The 22,738-nt window shown below is 34.1% G+C and overlaps 6 protein-coding genes and 2 pseudogenes across 7 annotated transcripts in view; 5 read left to right on the forward strand and 3 right to left on the reverse strand.

Annotated features, from left to right (window-relative positions):
- The window catches only part of LOC104785374 (dehydration-responsive element-binding protein 2C-like), a 2,702-nt gene extending 1,670 nt beyond the window's left edge, over positions 1-1,032 (forward strand). Inside the window, exon 2 of the mRNA XM_010510575.2 lies at positions 24-1,032. Within this exon, the coding sequence (XP_010508877.1) occupies positions 24-461 (438 nt within the window). The 3' untranslated portion in view covers positions 462-1,032. The remainder of the gene's footprint in view (positions 1-23) is intronic.
- Positions 2,097-3,386, forward strand: LOC104788847 (annotated as a pseudogene).
- Positions 5,430-6,689, forward strand: LOC104785375 (abscisic acid receptor PYL6-like). The gene has a single exon (XM_010510577.1). It carries the CDS (start codon positions 5,690-5,692, stop codon positions 6,332-6,334), a length of 645 nt encoding a protein of 214 aa, XP_010508879.1. The 5' UTR covers positions 5,430-5,689; the 3' UTR covers positions 6,335-6,689.
- LOC104785376 (protein trichome birefringence-like 33) lies at positions 8,926-10,960 on the reverse strand. The gene is made up of 6 exons (XM_010510578.2): positions 10,777-10,960; positions 10,455-10,677; positions 10,195-10,366; positions 9,898-10,097; positions 9,643-9,801; positions 8,926-9,441 (listed from the first exon to the last, which is right to left on the reverse strand). The coding sequence occupies exons 1-6, from the start codon at positions 10,958-10,960 to the stop codon at positions 9,102-9,104; spliced, it is 1,278 nt and encodes a 425-aa protein (XP_010508880.1). The 3' UTR covers positions 8,926-9,101.
- On the reverse strand, positions 12,374-15,483 carry LOC104785377. Of its 2 annotated transcripts, none has more exons than XM_010510579.2 (11): positions 15,134-15,483; positions 14,914-14,956; positions 14,589-14,642; positions 14,402-14,465; positions 14,227-14,283; positions 13,932-14,038; positions 13,795-13,833; positions 13,140-13,228; positions 12,994-13,072; positions 12,860-12,907; positions 12,374-12,771 (listed from the first exon to the last, which is right to left on the reverse strand). In XM_010510579.2, exons 1-11 carry the CDS (start codon positions 15,301-15,303, stop codon positions 12,691-12,693), a joined length of 831 nt encoding a protein of 276 aa, XP_010508881.1. In that variant the 5' UTR covers positions 15,304-15,483; the 3' UTR covers positions 12,374-12,690. The 2 variants fall into 2 exon arrangements, with proteins under 2 accessions (XP_010508881.1, XP_010508882.1); XM_010510580.1 differs by having other exon boundaries at positions 14,897-14,956; positions 15,134-15,190.
- Positions 17,798-19,500, reverse strand: LOC104788848 (annotated as a pseudogene).
- LOC104785378 (ferritin-4, chloroplastic-like) lies at positions 20,211-22,276 on the forward strand. Its single transcript, XM_010510581.2, has 8 exons — positions 20,211-20,590; positions 20,754-20,837; positions 20,930-20,990; positions 21,098-21,185; positions 21,503-21,564; positions 21,657-21,722; positions 21,831-21,894; positions 22,017-22,276. Exons 1-8 carry the CDS (start codon positions 20,289-20,291, stop codon positions 22,052-22,054), a joined length of 765 nt encoding a protein of 254 aa, XP_010508883.1. The 5' UTR covers positions 20,211-20,288; the 3' UTR covers positions 22,055-22,276.
- The window catches only part of LOC104785379 (eukaryotic translation initiation factor 2 subunit alpha homolog), a 6,654-nt gene continuing 6,447 nt past the window's right edge, over positions 22,532-22,738 (forward strand). Inside the window, exon 1 of the mRNA XM_010510583.2 lies at positions 22,532-22,725. Within this exon, the coding sequence (XP_010508885.1) occupies positions 22,691-22,725 (35 nt within the window). The 5' untranslated portion in view covers positions 22,532-22,690. The remainder of the gene's footprint in view (positions 22,726-22,738) is intronic.

Genomic DNA, 22,738 nt, shown 5'->3' on the forward strand with positions numbered 1-22,738 from the left:
AAGAGAAGCTGAACGTAAAAGAGGAAGAGAGGGAACTTAACTCGGTTGATGCTTTTGGAACTGGACAGGAATCGAAAAAAGAGACCTTAGATGATTGGTTAATGGGAAATGGCAATGATCAAGCACCATTCCGATTTGATGTGGACGAAACATTTGATATCAGTGAGCTGTTGGGTAAACTAGATGACAACAATGCGTCTGGTCAAAACACTATGCAGTGTCAAGTTAATAGAAAGCCAAGCTTCAGTGACCAAATGCAGTTTCAAGATGCTAACTTGCCCGAGAGCCTCAACCCCATGGAGATTGCTGCTAATCCTGAAGTTGATTATGAATATCATTACACGCAGCAGAATGAAATGGAGAACAATGGTATTGGTTTAGACCATCGCAGGTTCCAGGATCTTGACGTACAGGAGGACTTGGATTTTGGAGGAGGGAAAGATGTTCATGGCGCTACATAAGATCATAAATTCATATGACTGGCCTAAGATTGTGATTCTGCTCCGAGACTGTTTAGCCGTTATTTGCTATAGAAGCTGACTCTCTTTGAAGCTGCTGATGATACTTTCTGATGTTAATGGTTTTGATGCATAGTAAATGTGGTTAGGTAATGTAGGACAAGTTCAAATATGATTCCTTCTTTCAAAGTTTGGATTTATAGGAAGTTTTGATAAATTAAAAAGCCTATAAAGTTTTTGATCTTTGAAGTTTGGATATATATAATTTGTTGGTTGGTTCCTTATGCAACCCAAACTCTCACATCTAATTTTCATCTTAGGGAGTGGAGATGGAATAAGAGTGTGATGGTTGCGTTAGTGATTTTATTGACTTTGCAAGTTTGATTATTCAAGAAACTAGTAGATCAAATTGCTTGGCTTAGTTTAATTGTCATCTTATTAAATTTGGAAATTTCAGTAGTGGAATTTTATGGTCTGCAGACTTTCCTCAGGTTGTATGAAAGATTACATAAGCAATGAGGTAAGAAAAAAAAGTGTAATATACAAAGAGCAAATTGATAGAATAATAATTTATCTATCTGTATTTTCTACAAAGAGCAAATTGGGTCCTATTTGAAAGTGCCAATGGGACATAGTTTTATATTAGTAAATGGGGTTTTTTAAAATTTAATTTATTCCATATTTGGTCTCCAAAAATCGTGTTTCTTGCTCGAATCTTAAAGATCTTCAGAACTTTTCAGAAGAAGAAAATGAAGAAAACAAGTTGCCAAACTGTTAATTAATTTATCCAAACAATTTGGTGGATTTGGCCATTGCTCATCCACAATTTCCCCTTTGACAATGTGAGACACCTCTCTTTTCCATAAGAATGAGATGCAACTCTTTTGGACAATTTCTCCATTTAATACATTTTTTTTTGTCTATAATATCTTGCATTTCACGTTGTAATCTGATTCACTCAAATGTCTTCGCCGAATTTAATGATAAAATATCATTATTTATTTATTTTTAATAAAATTTTCAATACTAACTATGATTTTTTTATATTCAAGTGCATTTTCTTTATAATGCAGTTGGAGATTTTTGTTCTCTCGCTCAACAAATTTTCACAAACAAACAAACAACCGGTTTTACTCAAAAAAATATCTAAAATTATCTCTGATACTCATTATGAACTGTAAATAAGTTGATAGCAGAAAGAGTTAATGACATGTAGTCAAGTTGTTTGTATAAATGTTATTTCACCACTTCGAATTCAAACTTTGGATAATACAAACTTTATTGTTTCTCTCTCGTTTGATAATGTTTCCAAATTCGTATAAGGCATTAATTTGAGATTTGATTATATAAAACCCAAAATTTATCATCGTAATATCATACTGGTTTTATGTCTTTATGTCAAAGATAACACTCATCATTAACAGAAGAATGACAAGGATTTTGTATAATTATGTAGATGATGCAGAACAAACAAGCAAGATGGAAAACAAGCACTTCTTTTTTTCTTCTTTTTATTACTCTTAGGGTAACATAGATGTTAGTTCAGAGAGTAGTCGTTAATTCACAAAAATATTTCAGAAAAAAAAAAAAAGAATACATTTTCCACATCAACTTGTGTAATCTATGGTGTATTCAGTAATGTGTGTGTAAGGCCATATTTATCGCTGGATCAGATGGCTGATCTTAGAGCTTTTTAAATTAAAATTAATTGAACAGTACCCATAAGATCAGCCCAATTGATCTTGAATAAGATCAGTTCTTCTACTGATCTTAAGGGTGACGTGTCACCATGGGATAGAAAGTTTTGGTTTTTTTTTTCATTTCCTTGGAATATTATTTTTTCTGCTTCTCTCGCAAACCTCGACAAGGCCAAAGCGAAACGGCGAGAGATTTTTTTTCCCTGACTGTCATCTCTTCTGTCCGGCCACTGAAACACCGAGGCGACCCAGATCCGCCAGGAACCGAATCGGAATCCGATTCACCGAAACACAGCGAAGAGCATGAACAACCAGAGCAATCCAACCCTGAAGATGACGACGGTGGATGGAGTTTTGGTGGTCTGATGAAAACCCTAGCCACCAGATCCAAATCCGTGATTGAAACCTACCGACGAGATCTCGAAGAATTTGGTACAGGTCTGAAGAAGGAGATCGAAGTGGCTCAAGGATCGCTTGGTACTGTGGGACACACGATTGATGAACTTGGGAACACGGTGCTAAAAGGTACGGCTGATATCATTGCTCAAGGTAAGGAAGCGATCTTAGCCGCTGGTAATGATGAATATGATTCTTCTGATAACAATAGTAGTCAGAGTTTTGGTTGTCGTGATGATAGCTTTAGTTCGAAACCATACAGTCGTTTCGATGCTCAGATTCATGTTGTTCAAGGTGATCAGAGGTTTAGGTAGTCAGAGGTTTAGGTATTTCTATAAGGTTCACAAGCTCAAGCAGGCTGAGGATTTAAGGGCTAATCTTGTGAAACGAGCAATTTCTCTGGATGATGAGGAAGAATTGAGCTGGGATATTGATGATGAAGATGAGAGCAGCGAGAAAGAAGGAGACTAATAATGAGGAAGTTCCAGAAGCAAAACCAGTTGTTGTTGCTGCTACGGCTCCTCCTGCATCTGATGAGGCTCCAATCCAAGATTCAGTTAAACCAAAATCTGATGAGGCTGCTCCATCCCAAGAACCAACTAAACCAGATGTAGCTTGTGCTTCATCAGCAGCTCAACAAGCATCTGAAGAGGATTTGGGATGGGACGAGATCGAGGATATGAGTAGCATTGATGGTAAGGAAGTGAGTTTTCGGTCTGGTGGTAGTCCAAACCGAGATGAGCTGTGTAAACGTCTGAGTGCAGCAGAAGATGATGAAGATTTAAGTTGGGAAATTGAAGATGATGACGATGAATCATCATCAACCAAAGCTTAAAATGTTAGTTTTTTAAAATGGTGTTTTTTTCCTATCTTTTACTTGTTTTTGTAAGTTTCTGGCGGTTTTGCCTCCATTCTTCAGTTGTTTCTTCTCTCTTCAACATTTCTATATAATTTGATTTTGAAGATATCTTTTATTTCATCTCAAAATTTGAATAGTTCCGAAACTTATCTGCCACGACCGAATCATACACTCTTCTCTACTCTGCCCAACTCAAACATACCAAATCATACACTCTTCTCTCTTTTGTTCACCTTCTCTTTTTTGTTCAACTCAAACATACCAAATCAAACCATTTTCAATCCCACACCAAAGACATTTTATTTCACAACCTTGTCATGGCCATACAATAAATCGTGATAAACAAGCACATCGCAAATTAAAGGAGGATTTGATTGAGAATATTTGGAATAAATTTGGTCATTAATCTATCTATTAATTAAATAAAATGTTTGTCTTGTTTAATTAATTAAGTAATATGTTTGTTTTTTTTTAATTTTAATAAAAGTTTTATAAGTTTGCAATTAAAATGTTATTTTATAAATTTTTATAATTGTAATTTGTTTAATAAGAATATTAATAAACATTATATTATTAAATAGTTTTAAACATTCTTAAATTATTTATTAAACATTAATCTTTGTATTTATTAAACATTTTTAAATTTCTATAAAAATATTATATTATTAAATCTTAAGATCTTATACCTGTTCTCCCAATAACTAGCTCTTTAACAAAAGTTCTTAAGACCTGATCTTACAATATTTTTACAATATTTCTCCTCTAAGATCACCCTCTAAGATCACCCTCACCTGATTTCCCTATAAACATGCCTTAAGATAATTGGTGAGTGATTATGTCACCTAACCGGGAAAGCTTTACACGATGAGCAATCTTTACATCGAGGACTGTGCAAAAAATTGCAAATTGTAACTTTATTTTCTTTTCTTTTTATTCTACATAAACAAATGTATAATTAGTAATGCAAATTGCTCGACCTTATTCGTATTATTCTTAACAACTAGGACTACTTGGAAATATGTATAGTTGTATATAGTTGTTGGAAATCTAATGCATTAAAATCACCCTTTATTGTTTTTCCAAATTGTGTGTTTAATTTTGTTATTATGCCCACCACTCAAATTCAAGAGTCCTATCTATTCATTCGTTTGATTTGATCAATATATGTTTGTGGAAGAAAACAAAACACACTCAAGAAAAATTCGAAAATTTTCATGCACTTTATTATGTTAGTTACTTTTTAGCAAACTGCTTAGTTGATTTTCATCTAATTCGTCTATAATATTCTCTTTTTTTCTTTGTTTGAAAAAGGAATTTGATTAAATACTTTTTTAGTACTGTCAAAACACTCAAGTTGATTACAAGATGAGGAAAGATAATTATGATGGACCCACGACATGATTTATCTTCACCAACTTGGAATATTCAAAGTTCTATCCTAGTTATTTTTGAAAATTTTACCGCAGTCGGAAGTTTCCAATGAAATTCACAAACACATCTAATCTTTTTGCTCAGCCATCACAAAAACAAAGGTCTATCCATCCAATAATTTGTTTCAAGAATTTTTAGCCAAAACTATGCACAACGTATAGCTCTTAACCAATATAGCTTGACCAACTCGACCCATATATAGTGATCATGTTCTAGTTTCAAATTGACATCCTAAAAATGTTTATTAAAATTTTAGCTTTAACTCTATTGGTAAACACCGTTATAATAATCGGTGAGATAGAGAAATTATTTCTCATTATCTTATGTGATATTTGTTCCATTCAAGATTCTAATTTGAGTAATGCGTGTATATGGTATTTAAGAATTTATGGTTACGTCTACATGCACATTCCTTGTGATGACAAGTCATAAACAGGGCAAGTAAAAGAAAAAACAAAAACTCAAATTTAAATAACCGGTTATACAATCGAGAACCAGTCGATAGATTTTCGTGGGGAACCGGGCCGGTCCTTGATATAAAGAGAGAAAGAGAGAGAGACGTTTCTTTATTAAGTGAAACTACAAACTCCAAACAAATCCCAAGTGGACACAACCGACGAACCCACACAAACTAAAACACATCCTTCTTCTTCTCTCTCTCTCTCTTTCCTAATCCACATACTTGCATTTTTATATGTAAACACTCTGTCCTTATATACTTATGTAAATATCTCATTTACTCATTAATACAACCTCACGAAGAAACCCCCCTTTTGTTTTCTTATAGAGAGAGAGAATATTTTATAAAGAGAAATATAGAGAGAAGAAGAAGATCATTTGCTTTTAAAATGCCAACGTCGATACAGTTTCAGAGATCTTCCACCACCGCAGAAGCAGCCAACGCCACCGTAAACAACTATCTCCACCACCAAAAACACGTTCAAAAAGTGAGCCTCACGCGCGGGATGCCTGATGTGCCGGAGCACGTGGAGCGTTCCCACACGCACGTGGTTGGCCCTTCTCAGTGCTTCTCCGTCATGGTACAAGACGTAGAGGCTCCTGCTTCCGCCGTTTGGTCGATCTTGAGCCGCTTCGAGCACCCTCAAGCGTACAAACACTTCGTTAGGAGCTGTCACGTTGCTTTCGGAGACGGTCGTGAGGTTGGATCGGTTAGAGAGGTACGAGTCGTCTCTGGTCTCCCCGCGGCGTTTAGCTTAGAGCGGCTTGAGATCATGGACGACGATCGCCACATCATCAGTTTCAGCGTCGTGGGTGGGGACCACAGGCTTATGAACTATAGGTCGGTGACGACGGTGCACGAGTCGGAGGACTCCGAAGACGGCGAGAAGAGGACACTTGTCGTTGAGTCATACGTCGTTGACGTACCGGCGGGTAACGATAAGGAAGAGACGTGTAGCTTTGCAGATACAATCGTACGGTGCAACTTGCTGTCTTTGGCTAAACTCGCCGAGAACACGTCTAAACGCTCGTAATTACATTTATATTTTTTTCATTATTCAACTTTTTTTTTTTTATTTTGTTTTTATTTTCTTTATTCTCTCTTTCAAAATTTATCTTCTTCTATTTTTGGGATTCTCGAGGTGGGTTTGGGTTCGAGATTTAAGTATTTATCTATCATCGGGGATGTTTCGAAACTACCAAAAAAAAAAAAAAACAACGAATTGAAGAAGATGGTTTTGATTTTTCGAAGTTAGGGTTTTAGGGTTTGTTAAAAGTGTTACGATACTTTATGTTTTACCCTTAAAACCATTTCTTCTTGAACTCTTTCTTTGTACAGTCTCTTGTAGCTCTAAAATTTAATAAACAAACATTGGTTGTTTTGTTTAATTAGGTTTTCTGATAATATTCTTCTCGCCCGGGTTACTTTGCATAAGTATCTTTGCTTAACAATGAAATAATATAGTGATTTTAGCTAATGATAATTGTTTCCTTATGTCGTCCGAGGTTAACGTTATGATATCTAATTAGAATTTGATCTTTATCATACGCTATAATGTACTAAAATTTACAAACAATTTGATTAATATAATGATAATCATTGGCATAAGTACTGATAAATACATATAATGAGATCTGAACAATTGTGGGCAGTCAGAAAACCCATGCATGTGCAGATGTGCTGATCCATATGATCCGTTTTTTCTTTATCCAAAGAAAATGATTAAGGAATCTATGTAGTTATACATAATTAATTCCCTTAAGATGTACAAACTCTATATATAGAATTACTTGCTCTCTTCAGTTAACTGATCATTTATACTACATCAGAGCATTCCACATTTGAAACAAAAAGGAACAATATGAAATAAAATCAACTCACCATAACTCGATCCATAAAGTGTAATTTATTTTAGGTTCTAAATTTATATTATAATATATAATAAATATACGTAATGCAAGGCCAAAAATGATTGGTGACAGGTAATGCTGAAATTTGGCAGGAAGAGCAGCATTATTTATTTTCCTATTTCGCAAACTTGAAAACTTTCATATAATTTTGTCATTTCATCAACCAACTTTACCATCAACGTTTTTTTTTTTCACTCACCAAAAAATGATAATATTCCTCAATTTCTTTTTTATTTTTGGGATGCGTGAAGTGGTACAGGAATTCAAATGTCAAAATTATTACTTTCTTGCATTTTCTTTCCCTATATTATTATTATCTAATGAATTAAAACTTAACCTTATAATAAGATTATCTAGCTTGTTTGTTTAATATGAAGAATCCAATGAACAAGACGAAAAGACACATTCAAAGTTTTCCAAAAAAGCAAAACGAGTTACTAGTAGTTTTTTTTTACAATTAATTAACTAGTGAGATTTCGAGACTTGTGAAAACCAAATTCAAAATTAAATAGTACATACATACATACATACATATATAGAATTCATGAGTATAATCGTACGTAAAATGCAAGTTGGGTGGTGTAATAAAACCCCAACTTGTTAATAGAAAAGAAAAAACAAAACATGCAAGTTGCAAGGAAAATAAAAATAAAAAGTTGCTACTATTCTTTGACACCTTTTCTAGAAAAAATATATTCCATAAGTTTTAAAGGTTTTAAAAAAAAAAAAACAAATTGATTTATATAAATTGATTATTATGATAATGAGTACGACGAAATATTATGATATGTAAACATTGTCGTGGAAGGAAGGAAGGGAGTTGCAAGTTGAGGTGCAAGTTGGCAAGGAGGCCTATTAATGTTTTCTCTTCTTTTGGTCTTTTCTAAAATGACATTCAAACCCACCTAACCTTTTTTTTTTTTACATTCAAACTCACCTATTTGATTTTATTTTACTTTTATTCATCTATTCCTTATAATAAACCTATAAGAATTTTCATATTATTAATTTTTTTACTTATATAAGCAAGTAACACAGTATGTATTTTCCCGTGTGAATATGAAATTTTTGAGCAAAGCAGAGAGAGATACGCTTTTTGGGGGTTTGTATATTCCAATGTGGCATGTTGCTTATAAAGTATTAGTATTTTAATTTAACTAGTTATCTTTATAATTCAAATAGCATATGTAAACATGCATAAAAGATTGTGATAACGTACATAGCTGTGATGTATATATTACATACTTTTTAAAAAGCAAGGCAAATAGTTCATTTTCTTAGCTGGGCTATCTACCACTTTGACTAAATAAAATAAGAAAAAAAAATTTGCAATAAAATGTTTTAGTCATTTTCTGATTTATTTGATATCCATATGAGTGTTGTGTGTCTGAAAAAGGCAAACCAAATTCAAATATAACATGAAGAACACCTCCCTTTCCACCCTTAACCAAAAGCTTGGGTTAACCGAACTTTCAAATTTTGTATAACAAAAAAAAAAAGTTATTTTGTATAAAAAATTATATTTTCTTTCATAAATTATCGTTAAGTTTTAACAAGAATTAACCGAATATATATATATGTAATGTTAAAAAAAAATGTTAATAAGTTAGTGACTGTACTAAGTTTTAATTTTCTCTTGTAATAATAAAAAAAAATCATAAATTACTAAAACTTACACTACAGATCACACTTTTTTTTCTTTTTCCTACATACATTAATTAGAAACTATTTATCAATCTTGATTTGTGAAACCCTTTTGTCTTATAACCAAAAAAGACGAGACAATATCAATTCAATGACTACATTTTAAAAATTTATCGACAAATACCTCAATCCAAAATCAAAGCCAAAACGGTGTCGTATTTCAACAGAGAAACTATATTGTTTTAGTCAAGGGTAGAAAAGTTTAGCAAAGAGAAGCTCATTCCAAGTATCTTGAAGGCCAGGCAAGCACCAATGTACACAATCCGCATAGCTCGTCGGATTCTCCCGCTGTTCCGCTGTAAGTGGACTCCACTGCTTCTTGTATATCGACGTGTGCGCATCTTTCCGATAATTCGACATCTGCGTTATGTTCAGAAACGTTATCGGTGTTTTCGATCTCCCAAACACTTCTCCAATCACTTTCATTATGCTTTTACGAGAATCTGATCCCCAGTAGCTCGGATCTTCTATAAGTGTTGTCTGATTATAGCAGTTCTCACCCGGTTCACCTCCCCAATCTATGCCCCTGATACAGTCACAGAACCAGATCCAAACAAGTTCAACAAAAAGCCCTAACTAGTAGGTTTCTTGCTAAGAAAGAAACAATCAATTTGTCTATGTGAATAGTAAACTTTTAAGCAGTTCATTGTGTATCATGAGTGAAACAGTACTGAACTTCTCAATCTATGTGATAAATTTAACGATCAAAACGGTCAAAGTCACTAACTTGGCATGAGTTGGAGACATGCTTGTGAAGAAAACCCGAGTTTTCTTACGATCCATATTGTTCTTCACCCATCTCAACATACTCTTCATTCCCATCCGGTACGCATCTTCGGTCGAAACCTCAACGATATTCTTCTCTTTATCATCAAACGATCCTTGCCTATATATATATATACCCCAAAGAAACAATATCAGAAACCAGTCTAATGTATAGTTTATATGAATTGTTAGGTTTTAAAAAATGGTTACAACTTACAAGATGTTCATCTTCAATCCAGTCATCCACCATAAGTAAGTGTTGAAGATGATTATATCAACACCTTTCCAGTGACGACCATGTTTGTTTATTGACCCTTTTCTCACAACCCTATCTGAGATCCTATGTACAATTGCATCGTCTGAATTCGATTCTAGAAGAAACGGTGCCCAATAGAACTCTATCGTCGCGTTATACTCCTGAGCATAGAGATAATAAAACAGGTAAAATGTTGCAATACAGAGAAACCCCTAAAAGAGTGATGATTTGAAGTTTTCAAAGTAGATAGATGTTTACCTTGGCAGTGAAGACAGTGAGGGAACCATTGGTTTTAATTGATTTCTGATCTTCAGGGATAAGACGATGAAGAAGACAGACCATGGACACGAACATTCCACGGTTTAACGAGTCTCCTACATACATCATCCTCTTCCCTCTCAATGTCTCCAGCATCAACGTTGCATTGAATCTACGAAACAGAGTAACACATGAAGCGGAGAAAACAGAGTTAAACCAATGAAACAGAGGAAACAGAGTGAATATAGAAGAGAGCTTACGTGGCAAGATCGCACTGATTGGGTTGCCACCGCCAGAATTGGTAATCTTTGTCGGGACGGCCGTGTTCTTGACACGTAAGCTGAGGTTGAATGTACGGACACTCCCATTCCTCGTACTGTGGTCGGGAGATTTCATCTCTAACCCATTTCCCGCTAAATACATCACACCTTTCCTCTGTTTTCCCAATAGCAAACGCAAGCTTCTCCGTCTTCTTGTTCTTCTCTTAAGAATCCAAGAAATTTCAAAAGAAAACACAATTTCAATTCCTCATTGTCAACAAGAATTTAAGCAAATGTTAAGAGTGAATGAACAAAACGTTACCGGGTGTTCGAGAAGGCGTGAGGACGAAGTTGGGCTCAAGCTGACCAAATATGCACATGAAATCTTCGCCATAGAGGACAGAGACGAAGAGGATGAAGGCTAAGAGTGTAAAGAGGTAAGGAGAAAGACGAGTTTTTCTTGCAAGTGAAGAAGTAGCGAGTGAAATCGGTGATGAAGGCTTCATGTTTAGGAATGAGAAAAGAGAAGAATAATGAGTGTCACAAAAATGTGATTTCAGTATTCAAATAGTATTAAGAAAAGAGAAGATATAATTAAGAAATGAAAACTTTGGGGTTCTTGATGATCTCATTTCTCATCAACCTGCAAATAAGATGTGGGAGGAGGAAGCCAAAAAATAAGAACTTATCTTGGAATTGCTTCAAGAAATACTAAAGATGTGTATTGTACAATGATGATTAGGTGATTGACAATATGATTATGATTATATTAGGTGATGAAATTTTGTAAAATTAGCAAAATAATACTCCTTAGTCCTTACTTAGGGTGGTGAGCAGGTAACTGTTGACGCAACAGAGTGGTTGTCTCCTAACTAATGATTTTTTTCCCGTAAGAATTAATCCTTTTAATGTGTATGACATATTGAAAAATGTATGTCTCTGTTTGTTTTTAAGTGATCAAGTATTTTACACAGATTTTAAGAAAAAAACAGTCCCTTGGTTCACCATTAGACTACATCTAGTTAGTTTTGTGTTTGACTAAATCCAACCTAGATGGTCTAGCTTCCTTTGTTGAAAAGAACAAAAATGTTAATTTCTTAGGCTTTTAATTTGTAACTATTGGAATATTTGAGATGATGATGATTGATGGAGTTGAGTAATATAACTTCACTTAGCTTCGAAGCCAAGTGTCCTTGAGGTGTTTTCGTACATGTTGATCGACTTGTAAAGATGAAACATCATTGTCTTCACTTTTGTCCAGTGGACACTTTTGTTGTTACTTAGAAAACAATATAGAACAAAATCGACGGTTAATATTAATTAGACTGAAAAATGTGAGATGAAACAGAATCATACTCTAGCGATTTGTTTTTCTTCTTCTAATTATTATTAGCAGAGAGTTCTATATGAGATGAAGATTGGGATTAGTTGAGAATTTGTTGGGCTTTCAACCTCGAGTACAGTTGGCTCTCACTGTTCTTCTTTGTACACACTCCTCCAACACTAGGCCAATATTATTCTAAACGCTACACTACTCACAATTGTATATACAGATGCGCTTTCAAGAGGTGTCACTGGTAAAGATGTTATGGCGACTTGACCGGACCAGTTCTACCTGAACCGGCTCTAGAAAGGCTAGTCTAAAACATGTCAGACCCACGGATCAAATCCGTATCAGCCGTCTAAATACTAAGACAAAACAGAGAAAGACATGTTTGATCGGTTTGATTCAGCTATTGACCAGTTTCTAAATCGGCTCAATCCGGTTGGCGGATTGTTGGTCTAATGCAACATCTCTCTACTCAACAATGATCACTCGTCTGTCAGAATAAGTCGGAGAGAATGAAGAGAGAGATCAGAAACCCTATATAGTATGCACGAATATTTTCGAAAGAACAATGGTCTAAAACATCAGCACAGCGGTTAACATTACTTCAAAATCAGCTCAAGAAACCACGACAAGAATTTCTAAAGAGCAAAATACTGGAAATGGGAAAGGCCCCAGATCGCAGTGGCGTCACATTGTTTCTCTATCCAATGAACAAGATTCTTTTGTTTCTAAAGGGATATATGACATAACAAGATGAAAAAGGAGAGGCACCTTATATGTAACTTGCAGTCATATAATGGCCAAAAGAGTATCATAATCTAGCGACTTTTGCAGTTGGTTGGACGAGTCAAGGCAAGGTTGGTGAATTGTCTCCAGACCATGGATCAGAGAGGATGCTGTGACTGCTCAGAAGTTGACCTGAGAATATGAGGCTTGTTGACCACGACTAGAACCCCCAAATCTCGAAAATATTGAACCACAACAGCCCTGCAAGATGAAGTGAAAGCGTAAACCCAATGAATTTATTCTTAGACACAGATCCACCAGAGGAGAAAATGGAAACACGGAACAATACTTGTGTTCTGTGAGGTATAGTGGCCCAGAAATCCACATTTGGGATTACCTAAAAACAGGATGTGAATATTTAGTTGTGATAGAATCAGTACATGAGATAACTTTTCATGTATAAAGGAAGTTAGTGAAACATACATCTGTGCCACGAATTCCAAGGGAGAAATACCGATACGCTGCACCACCCAGCAGATAAGCTCCAAACAGGCACACGATACTGAAATAAATCAAAACATTTCAAATACAATTCCAATAGCCTCGCATAAAGAGAATGAGATGCTCACATGATTAGTAAGGTACTAAACCATCCCCATCCACTTCTATGGCTGGATATAGCTGCTGCACAACCGGAGGGATGTCGCAGCTGAGTTGCCTGTCAGTGATACAAGATCTCCAATTTAAGTCGAATGAATGAGAAAGACAAGAAATTTCATAATCAAGAATAAGTATCCAAGTTAAGTCAATCACTCAGCGAAATAGAGATCAAGGTTTACCTATGCTATTAATACTTTCTTCGACAATTTTGTTTTGACTTCCAAGAAAACATGAGAACAGTCATACAAACTCTACAATTCACTTTCTCTTACAATGCATACTAAAATTCAAATACTCTCTTACTTATGTCCGTCCAATGGCTTAAGTGATACCACAGAGATCAGCATTTCCATAATTAGCCAGAGTCCATACTTCATAGAATAAAGATATTGAGATGCTAATAAGAACTCAAGATTTGTAGGGCATAGAAGAATGCAGTAATGGGTTTTTTAAGAACATGTTCTACGCAGCAAAAGTAATTCCATTTCTTTCCTACTCTAAATGCAGTGCGTAAGCGATAAAGCTTGTCATACAGTTTCAAACTTATAAACTATAACAGTGAGACATGGTAATCTGAAAGCTCTAGGAAAAAAGAATGAATAAAATGAGTTGCTGGACACTCACATAGTGGCAGGTACCAGATTTCACCAGAGTTAGTGGTCCCTGAGAAAAGGAAATGATGGATGTATTACGTCCTAGAAACTGCTAAATCAACTTCAATTAACAAAATTAAGTAGAATGTCTGATATACAAATCCTTACATCAACTTTATTTTTCTGGCAAATAACAGAGACTGAAAGCGAGCAGTTTTCGTTCCTATTTCCACTTGACATCTTAACAATGACGCCTTTGCCAGGATCCTCTTTATCTACCATATTCAAAACAAAAATCTCTCAGACAACATTACTATATTATAAATTGCATAAGAATTTGGGAGAAAACAGCATACACAATCTAGCCTTTTTTTCAACTTAGAACGCACATAGTACCAAGTCCATCGTTACAAGCGACTAGAGAGAAATATCAATTTTTACATAAAGGTACCTTAAGCCTTACCAATAATATCAAATTTGGTGCTTGAGCCGTGCCCTAGAGAACTGCATACATCATACCCTGCAAATGATTAGATTTTTAAGATGGTTTAACTCCTTATTAGCTCAAAAGCATCGTGTGATCTCTGCACCTTACAAATTTACATGCTGTGATTACTGTCAGAGTCAGATTTTTGTACCTCTTAGATTTTCTGACACAAGTGCACTACAAGATGTTCCACAGTGTGTTGGACCTCCGCAATTCTAAGTGAGAAAAGGAAAGTCAAAGATACTGATTGAGATTTTCAAAGTTAAAAGATAGAAACTTTTTCAGTTTCTTCTCTTAAAGGATAGATCAAGACACCAAAAAGTGGCCAAAAATCTTACCTCACAACCAACACATCGAGGGGGATCGTGATTGAAAATCAACACGTCACAAAGCTGCTCCACAAGACAGTTCAAAAATAACAATCATAAATCACACTGCTCTATATGTAAAAAACATAAAAGGGCATTATAACTACTACCAAGCAATTGTAATCTTCAAATCGGAACCACCTAAACTATATAGACTTATCCTAAGCAAAATCTCTCAATGATTCTTCTCCTACAGTTCCATCAACAACAAGATGAAGGATATTACACATATCATGATCAGTGTAACAGAGAAAAAAATAACAGAAACAAAATGTAACCTGATATAGAAGACAACCTGAAACCATAGCACAGTACTGTTCGCTTCAACTTTATAAAACCTGATTCATCATCCAAATACTTTCACTTAGTAAAAAAGCAGAACAGTAATGAAGTAACAACATAGATTGAGCAAAAAACAACGAAATCGATACCATCCAATTTCAAACTACAGCACCCTAATGCATCGAGATTGAAGCATATAGAAGAAAAAAAAAGAGGGGAATCTGAGAAAGTACCCATCTTCGCTGAGGACACCGTGAGGGAAATTTCGAATCGAAGAAGCTAGATTGAAATTAAAGACCTTTTTGCGTCCAGTGAATTTGAATTCGCATTGAGAGTTAACTCGGAAGCTAATAAGGACGAGAGTGATGAGAAGAAACCTCGGAATCCATAGTCTCCCCGACATTTCGCTCTTTCGATTCTGGTATTCAATAAAAACTTCAAAATTATCTCTTACGATCTCATAACCATGGTCGAGGATCTCAACGGAGAAGAAGAGATGAGTGCTCGGCACGGCTGTAGTCGTCGCTGTTCTTGATTTCACATCCGTCGTTGAATCGACCGATATTTTCAATTGTAACCCCAAAACTTTATAATTCTTACGAATAAGCCTCTTAACTTTAGGTTTATTGTACTATTCGATTTTTATATGGGTAAGTCAAAACCGAACCTCGGTATGGTTCAACTTCAAACTAGTTTCTTCAGTTGAATCGGGTCTAATGAATTAAACAGAATCAGGGTTAATTTCTTTGGTCCAGTCAGTTATTAATCATGTTTCTACAATATGTTTTAAATTCTTTTTCCTTTGTCAAATATGTTTTAAATTCAATTCTCAGAAAATTGTAGATTATGAATGTTAATTTATCATAAAGCATATACATAATTTATGTTTCAGCTGTTCTTTTTATTATAAAACACTAGATTAGGCCCGTATTAACATATATAAGAAAAATTTGTGAAAGTTTAAGTTGTATTCAAAATATTAATTTTATTTTATTTATTTTTTAAAACCGGATTTAGAGTTCACATGTATATTACTTGATAATAAAATTAGATTTTAATTTAGTGCACTCAATCCCAATGAGTAATATTTACAAATTTCACATCAAAAAAAATATGTATTGTATCAGATTTATATCTTACTTAATAGTTTTAAAAAATAAAAATTAATAAAATATAATTATCAAAGAAAAAATTGAGAACTAATTTTATCTCATATTTGAAAAAGTAACAATATCTTAAATATATTTATTTCATATTTTGTATTTTTTTATATACATATGTAGAGTTAGCATTGCTAGATAAACGGTTAAAAATAACTTAATTTTTGTTATTTATTTAGTTAGCATTTATCATTTTAAAAAAGGTTTCCAAAAACTGTTAGTCAAAAATTCTATATTTTTGGAAATAATAATTATGAAATTAATTATAAGAATAATAATTACTCAGTATTTATGAAAATCATAATAATAATTACTCAATAATAATTACGTATTTTTTATTTCTTTTTTATTTCTTCAAATACCACTTGTCGTGGTGTGCTTGTTTTGTTCGTATTTTCCAACTACAAAAGTATCCAAAATCACTCAAAATTCATTTTTAGTATTCTTTTGAAAATAATTTGTTTAGTTTGAATAACGGTAGATTTGATATGACTTTTAAAAATACTTGATTGAATAACAGGATATTGTGAATGATTTACATAAATTTCATTTTTAATAACATAGGATTTGAGAAGAGATTTTAAAATACTAATTTGAATAACATGTGATTTTAACAAAAAAACCCAAATTCATAATGTAATGTATTTAAATCAAATACATAATAATCAAAATACGATAATATATTATCATGTCAATTACATAACCCAAACGAAAGCCATAGTTAAATTAAAATTAATTATTAGAGTCTCTCCAGGAAGAAGAACCCATCATTAATCAATGATTAAGAAAACGATTCTCAATTGCTCCTCTCAAAAGGATCAGTTTCTGTTGGAGCATGTTTACTTCATTGTTGGTCATAGAATTCAAATCAAGTATGTTCACACCTTTCTTGAGAAGGATGGCTGGAGGAGTTTGAGTTTAAGGTGAATCAGCGTAGAACTGGTATTAGCATATATTAACAAGCCTCAACCAAGAAAGAAAAAAAATTAAGAGAGAGATTCATGAACACCTGGGCGTCCATACAACAAAATTCTCCACTGATCGTGACAATAAGAAATGACGGTGGACTCCGAATGACAAACTTGATCGAGTTCGTTAACGTTAGATTGGAAAGTATTGACACAGTTGCTATATGAGATTTTCCGCGCCCTTTTTCCGTTTAAAAACACATTTAGAGTTCACACACTCCATCTTGCAATACAATTTTTTGTATATTACTTGATAATAAATTAGATTTTAATTCTATGCACTCAATCCCAATGAGTAATTCTGGTTATATTATTTTTCTTATATTATGTCAATCACTAATTTTAACACATTAAACATTTTTATACTTTAATCACTCTTCTGTATAATTTTTTTTTACTCTATGATTATAATAAATAATAATTACATTTAAACTGCAAATATTTTCCTTTTTAATTGCATATATTTTCCTATTGAAATAAGTAATTTAATAGATAACTTTCCTATTAGAATTAGTGATATAATAGATTACTTTTGATTTTATATACTTTCAACAATATTAATTATAATCCTTTTATTTTTTGGATTTTTTAATTTTCTTATACTTATTAAATAAAATTTATTTTTACACATATCGCGATTATATGAATTACAAACTTTGAAAATTAAGATTTATATAATAAGATAATCGGATACACCAATTAGATAAAAACATAACCATATACACCAATTAAATACAACACATGATTATTGTTTAGACGGGCCGTTGAATCAATTCAGACAATGTTGAGGAACCATATTACCACTTGCGGAACCGTTAATATTTTCGCACACCGCAGTGGAAGATCCACCCTCAACTCCGTTGTGTTTTAGGTTAACGTCAATTAACTCAACATTTTTGCATGGGAAGCTCTTGCTACATTGCAGTTTCACGGCCATTTGGTTCTTCGATGTTCCATATATGTTTTTTAACTTAAGATCTTGGATTTGAACGTGAGACTCTCCCTGAAAAGAGAAATACCAATTATGTTTTGTTTTTACTTTCCTTGTGATAGAAGAAAATAATATAAAGCTTGTTTTCGGATAGAAAGTTAACCTTTTGCTCATGTTCACAAGGTGGGTAAGGACAATATTTCTGATCGATGTTGATAGGATTTCCAACATCAATCATCTGAATATTCTCATACACGAAGTTCGAAACAAGGATCTTCGAAGCTGAAGATTCCCAGGTCTTGATCCTAATACCATCGCTTGTGCCATTGAAAACGACGTCTCTTACCGTTAAGTCTTTTACGTCTTTCTCATCTTTGTTCTTCCCTAAGCTTCCGACACTAATTCCATGTCCGGGACCACACTTGACGTTAGAGATATTGAGGTTAGTGGTTCCAGAGAGAATAGCAATACAATCGTCTCCGGTTCTGATGTTTGTCTTGGAGATTTGAATGTTGCTACAAGAACCCATCTTGATACCATCGGTGTTGGGACTATCGCCGGGAGCTGTTATAGTGACTCCAGTAATGTTAAAGTGATGGACGGAGAAAAAGTTGAAGTGTCCCATTTTGCTGTTGAGTGATGTTATGTCTTTGATATTTGAGTTGTTAACGAAAGCAAATCCCATATTCTATGAAAAAATCAAGTTTATTATAAGAATTGTTACTTTCTCATATAATTTATAAATTATAAACTTTAATAAAGTTGTGTATAATGAATAATGTTTTAATTAGAGTTATATTATTGTATAAGTATCATATCACACTTTTGTATTATGGTTTAAATGTAAATAATAATCATATTTGTCAAAATGAAGCAATAAGTGAAAAAGTTTAAGAAATGTTACCATAGCTAGTTTAGGACAATTAGGGTTTTTGGGCAGTCATTGAGTGGCCAAGACTGTTCTCCTTGGCCGTCAAGTATACCTGATCCAGAGATAGAGAGATCGTTGATATACCTAAAGTTGATCCATATGTCTTGCTTAATATCCATAGGGTTTGCAGGAGCCAATAAAGTTCCATCGATAATGAATTCAATAGGATTTTTGCATGGACCCACGAACTCTACACCACCGAGGTAGAATGTTCCTTTTGGTACGTAAATTTTACTACTTCCACTTTCCCTTCCACATGCACTTTTCCATACACTTGTGAATGCCTAGTTTTGTAAGTGTTAAAAGTAGCATAGGTTAATAATCAAATAAAACATAAATATTTCTCTTTTGTATTTGTATATTGATCATATGTGTTTATGATTGTATTAATATTAATAGATTTTCATCTCAATCTCAAAACTAATTAGTGATCAAAATATAACTAGAAAAATTGTTGTGTACATACATTGGCGTTATCAGTTTTCCCATCCGGTTTTGAGCCATAGCGTCGGACGTTGAAAACCTTTGGCTTATTGGTTGGACGACTTGCAGCGACAATGAACAAGAGGAACAAACACAAAGTCTTAAACGCATTAGAAATGGATGCCATTTTATTCTTTTGTTTAGGGTATATGGAGATTACAAAATGTGTTGTTGATCAATACTTAATTTAAGAGACAATTAATGAAAAGTGCTGGCCTACTTTGTCTGCTTATATAGAGTTAGCATTGCTCGATGAACGGTTAAAAATAACTTAAATAATTTGTTATTGATTAATGATTAAAATTAAGTAGGTTATTCTGTAATGATTATGATTGGTTAAAAATTTTCAAATTTATATATGATTTGTGTTATTGTTTCCTCTGTTAAAACAAAATCTTCAATTTGGGTAATGTGCCAATAACGTTTCCGTAAACAATATTTTTGCATAAAACTAGAATATATTCTAAATACTCTTATTTGTTTTTACAGATATAAAAAAACTGATTTTACCTAAACAATAAAAACAAATACGAATTTTAGGAATAACTAAAGTTTCATATGTTTTTTTTCACAAATTTCAAGAAATTATTATTAAATCGAATAAAAATGATAAAATTTACAAGATTATTATTTATGTAACTAAAGATTTTTCATCAAATAAAACAAAATTATGTAGGCCTCAATAAGTCCAAGAAAATTCCACGGATAACGATCGATACTTGCCACAAGCTTGCCACGCGCCTTCACCCATTCCTCAATCGCGTACGTACACGTGTCTCTCATCCACAGCCTCATCATCAACCCATCACAATCTCAATTTCCCACAAAGCTAACAAAAGAAGAAAGAAAAAAACCATTCGTCTTCTCCAATTTTCTCGGCGAAGAACTGTTTCTAAATCTAATCAAAGTTGGAAAATGCTTCTTAAGACTGTAACTTTATCTTCAGCTCTCTCTGTGGTGAGTTTCCATGGCGTGAAGAAAGATCTCTCTCCTTTGTTATCTTCGAATCTTCGAGTTTCTTCTGGAAAATCTGGGAACGTAGCTTTCTCTGTTCGCGCATCTAAGAGCTCAACCACCGATTCCTTGAGCGGCGTTGTCTTCGAGCCGTTTAAGGAGGTGAAAAAGGAGCTCGATCTTGTTCCAATAAGCTCTCATCTCTCGCTTGCTCGACAGAAGTACTCAGACGAGTGTGAAGCTGCCATTAACGAGCAGATCAAGTAAGTTTTTTTTTTCTTTCTTATACCTCTTTCCCATAGCTTAGATTTAGTATTGTAATCTGGTTGTGTTAGCTATAAGATTTGGTACTTTGGAACCTAGTGTTGATTCTGCTTATATTTAATCCTGTGGATTCTAAATTTCTTCAATGGATTTTGGCTGTAGTGTGGAGTACAATGTCTCGTATGTGTATCACGCTATGTATGCGTACTTCGATCGGGACAACGTCGCCCTCAAGGGTCTTGCTAAGTGAGTTTTTGGTTGTTTTTGGATGTTTTTGTTGTTATTGTTGTTGTTGTTGTTGTTTATTCATAGTCAGTTGTTGGTTCCTTGGGTACCAGGTTCTTTAAGGAATCAAGTGTGGAAGAAAGAGAGCACGCTGAGAAGTTTATGGATTATCAGGTCCTAGAGATAACTATTTCCTTCTTTTTTGTTTTCTCTAGTTCATTAGCTATATAATCTGGAGCTTATTAAGTGCTTACATGTTTTGGGTTTTCTATGAGTTGCAGAACAAACGTGGTGGGAAGGTCAAGTTACAGTCCATTGTGATGCCTCTCTCAGAGTTTGAACATGTTGATAAAGGAGATGCTCTATATGGTAAGCTCAGAAGTAGCTAACTCTTTGTATCTATTGACGCTTCATCATAGTTTTTTTTTCTTCTTTTGGTTTGTACACTAGAATACCAAGTGAAAATGATCTTTAGTTTTTATATATGTCTATTGTCTACCATATTCTAAGTCATAAAGTTTGGAGAAATGAAACGTTGACATCAATGCTATGTTAAGCTTTTGAAGAGAAGTACCGAATTTGGTCTGAGTTCTTAAGTATCATGAAAATGTATCTCTCATATGGAGATTGAAGTCGCAATGGATATAAGAGTTTTAACAAACAATTATGTGATTTGTTGTTTGCAGGCATGGAGTTGGCTCTGTCACTGGAGAAACTAGTTAATGAGAAGCTCTTAAACCTCCACAGTGTAAAGACCTCAAATCCCTATTAGAAAAGTAAATATAATCTTTCACTCTGCAAGAAATGTTCTCAGTTTTTGTAATGCTTTGTTCTCAACAGGTTGCTTCGAAGAACAATGATGTCCACTTGGCAGATTTTGTTGAGAGCGAGTTTCTGACAGAGCAGGTAAATCATTTAGGGTGTTCTTTGTTAGTGGCAAAGCACTCATGTTGTTTCTAAACCTGTCAAAGAGAGTTCTAATTGGAGTTTTTGATAAAATGAATCATTTCTCAGGTGGAAGCAATCAAGATGATCTCAGAATATGTAGCCCAACTACGACGAGTTGGCAAAGGACACGGTATATACTAATCCCTCACATTTTGTTCTAATCTATAAAGATCTAAAAGAACAACAAAATCACTTATTCGTCCTTCACTTCGTGCCATTGAATATGTTTTAATGTTTGGGATGATTTTTCAGGAACATGGCATTTCAACCAGATGCTTCTGGAAGGGTAAGCAGCGTTCGAGGGACTCTCGTGTCTAGTGTTTTCTATATGAAGCTCTCTTAGTGATATGTATGGAACTATTAGTTCATGTTTAGTTCTTCAGCTTGTACGATTTTGTGAGGTAGTAGAGACTTCTTTTTTTTCTTTCTGTAAGAGACAAAATAAACGATTTTAAATTTTGGTCCAAGGTTCATTGAACCCATCTGGTAATGACCGATTCTATAATTACAGTCTGGTCAAATCGGACTCCGAAACATATGTTGATACCGCGATCGATTCGAGCTCAAAGCCTGTGATTAGTGTACTGCTGGTTTAAACGCAATTTTAGAACAAAATTAAACGATCCAAATTTCATTTATCTGACTTGAAATCCGAATGGGCTTTTAATCCCCCAAACCCCTAATATTTTTTTGTGGCCCAATTAAAACCTAATTGTTTATCCGACACGGTGTCGTTTTAATTTACCATTTTTGACGCAAGTCAGCCAATTTCACTTTGCTTTCATCGCTCGTCTCTTATCAGTTATCCCTAGCCAAAAGAATCAGCCTAATTGCTCCGTCGCCCAAAACCCTAAATCTCTCCGCCTCATCGCTTACTTCCGATTCAACAAAGAGTCAATTCGCGTGAGTATCGAAATCATCCAATCATGGCGAATCAAACACCGAATCTAGAGTGTCGGATGTACGAGTCGAAG

Source organism: Camelina sativa, chromosome 5 (genome assembly GCF_000633955.1).
Source record: "Camelina sativa cultivar DH55 chromosome 5, Cs, whole genome shotgun sequence".
NCBI classification, from domain to species: domain Eukaryota; kingdom Viridiplantae; phylum Streptophyta; class Magnoliopsida; order Brassicales; family Brassicaceae; genus Camelina; species Camelina sativa.

Bases quoted from the DNA above. Each gene is read 5' to 3' on its own strand.
- LOC104785376 (XM_010510578.2), bottom strand. From the start codon at position 10,960: ATGAAGCCTTCATCACCGATTTCACTCGCTACTTCTTCACTTGCAAGA. The intron at 10,678-10,776 runs GTAACGTTTTGT...TGGATTCTTAAG, and splicing joins CACGCCTTCTCGAACACCCG to AGAAGAACAAGAAGACGGAG. The intron at 9,802-9,897 runs GTAAGTTGTAAC...ATATATATATAG, and splicing joins GGATTGAAGATGAACATCTT to GCAAGGATCGTTTGATGATA.
- LOC104785377 (XM_010510579.2), bottom strand. From the start codon at position 15,303: ATGTCGGGGAGACTATGGATTCCGAGGTTTCTTCTCATCACTCTCGTC. The intron at 14,039-14,226 runs GTAAGGCTTAAG...TGAATATGGTAG, and splicing joins CACCAAATTTGATATTATTG to ATAAAGAGGATCCTGGCAAA. The intron at 12,772-12,859 runs GTATTGTTCCGT...TTCATCTTGCAG, and splicing joins CTATACCTCACAGAACACAA to GGCTGTTGTGGTTCAATATT.
- LOC104785375 (XM_010510577.1), top strand. From the start codon at position 5,690: ATGCCAACGTCGATACAGTTTCAGAGATCTTCCACCACCGCAGAAGCA.
- LOC104785378 (XM_010510581.2), top strand. From the start codon at position 20,289: ATGCTTCTTAAGACTGTAACTTTATCTTCAGCTCTCTCTGTGGTGAGT. The intron at 20,838-20,929 runs GTGAGTTTTTGG...CTTGGGTACCAG, and splicing joins GCCCTCAAGGGTCTTGCTAA to GTTCTTTAAGGAATCAAGTG. The intron at 21,186-21,502 runs GTAAGCTCAGAA...TGTTGTTTGCAG, and splicing joins TAAAGGAGATGCTCTATATG to GCATGGAGTTGGCTCTGTCA.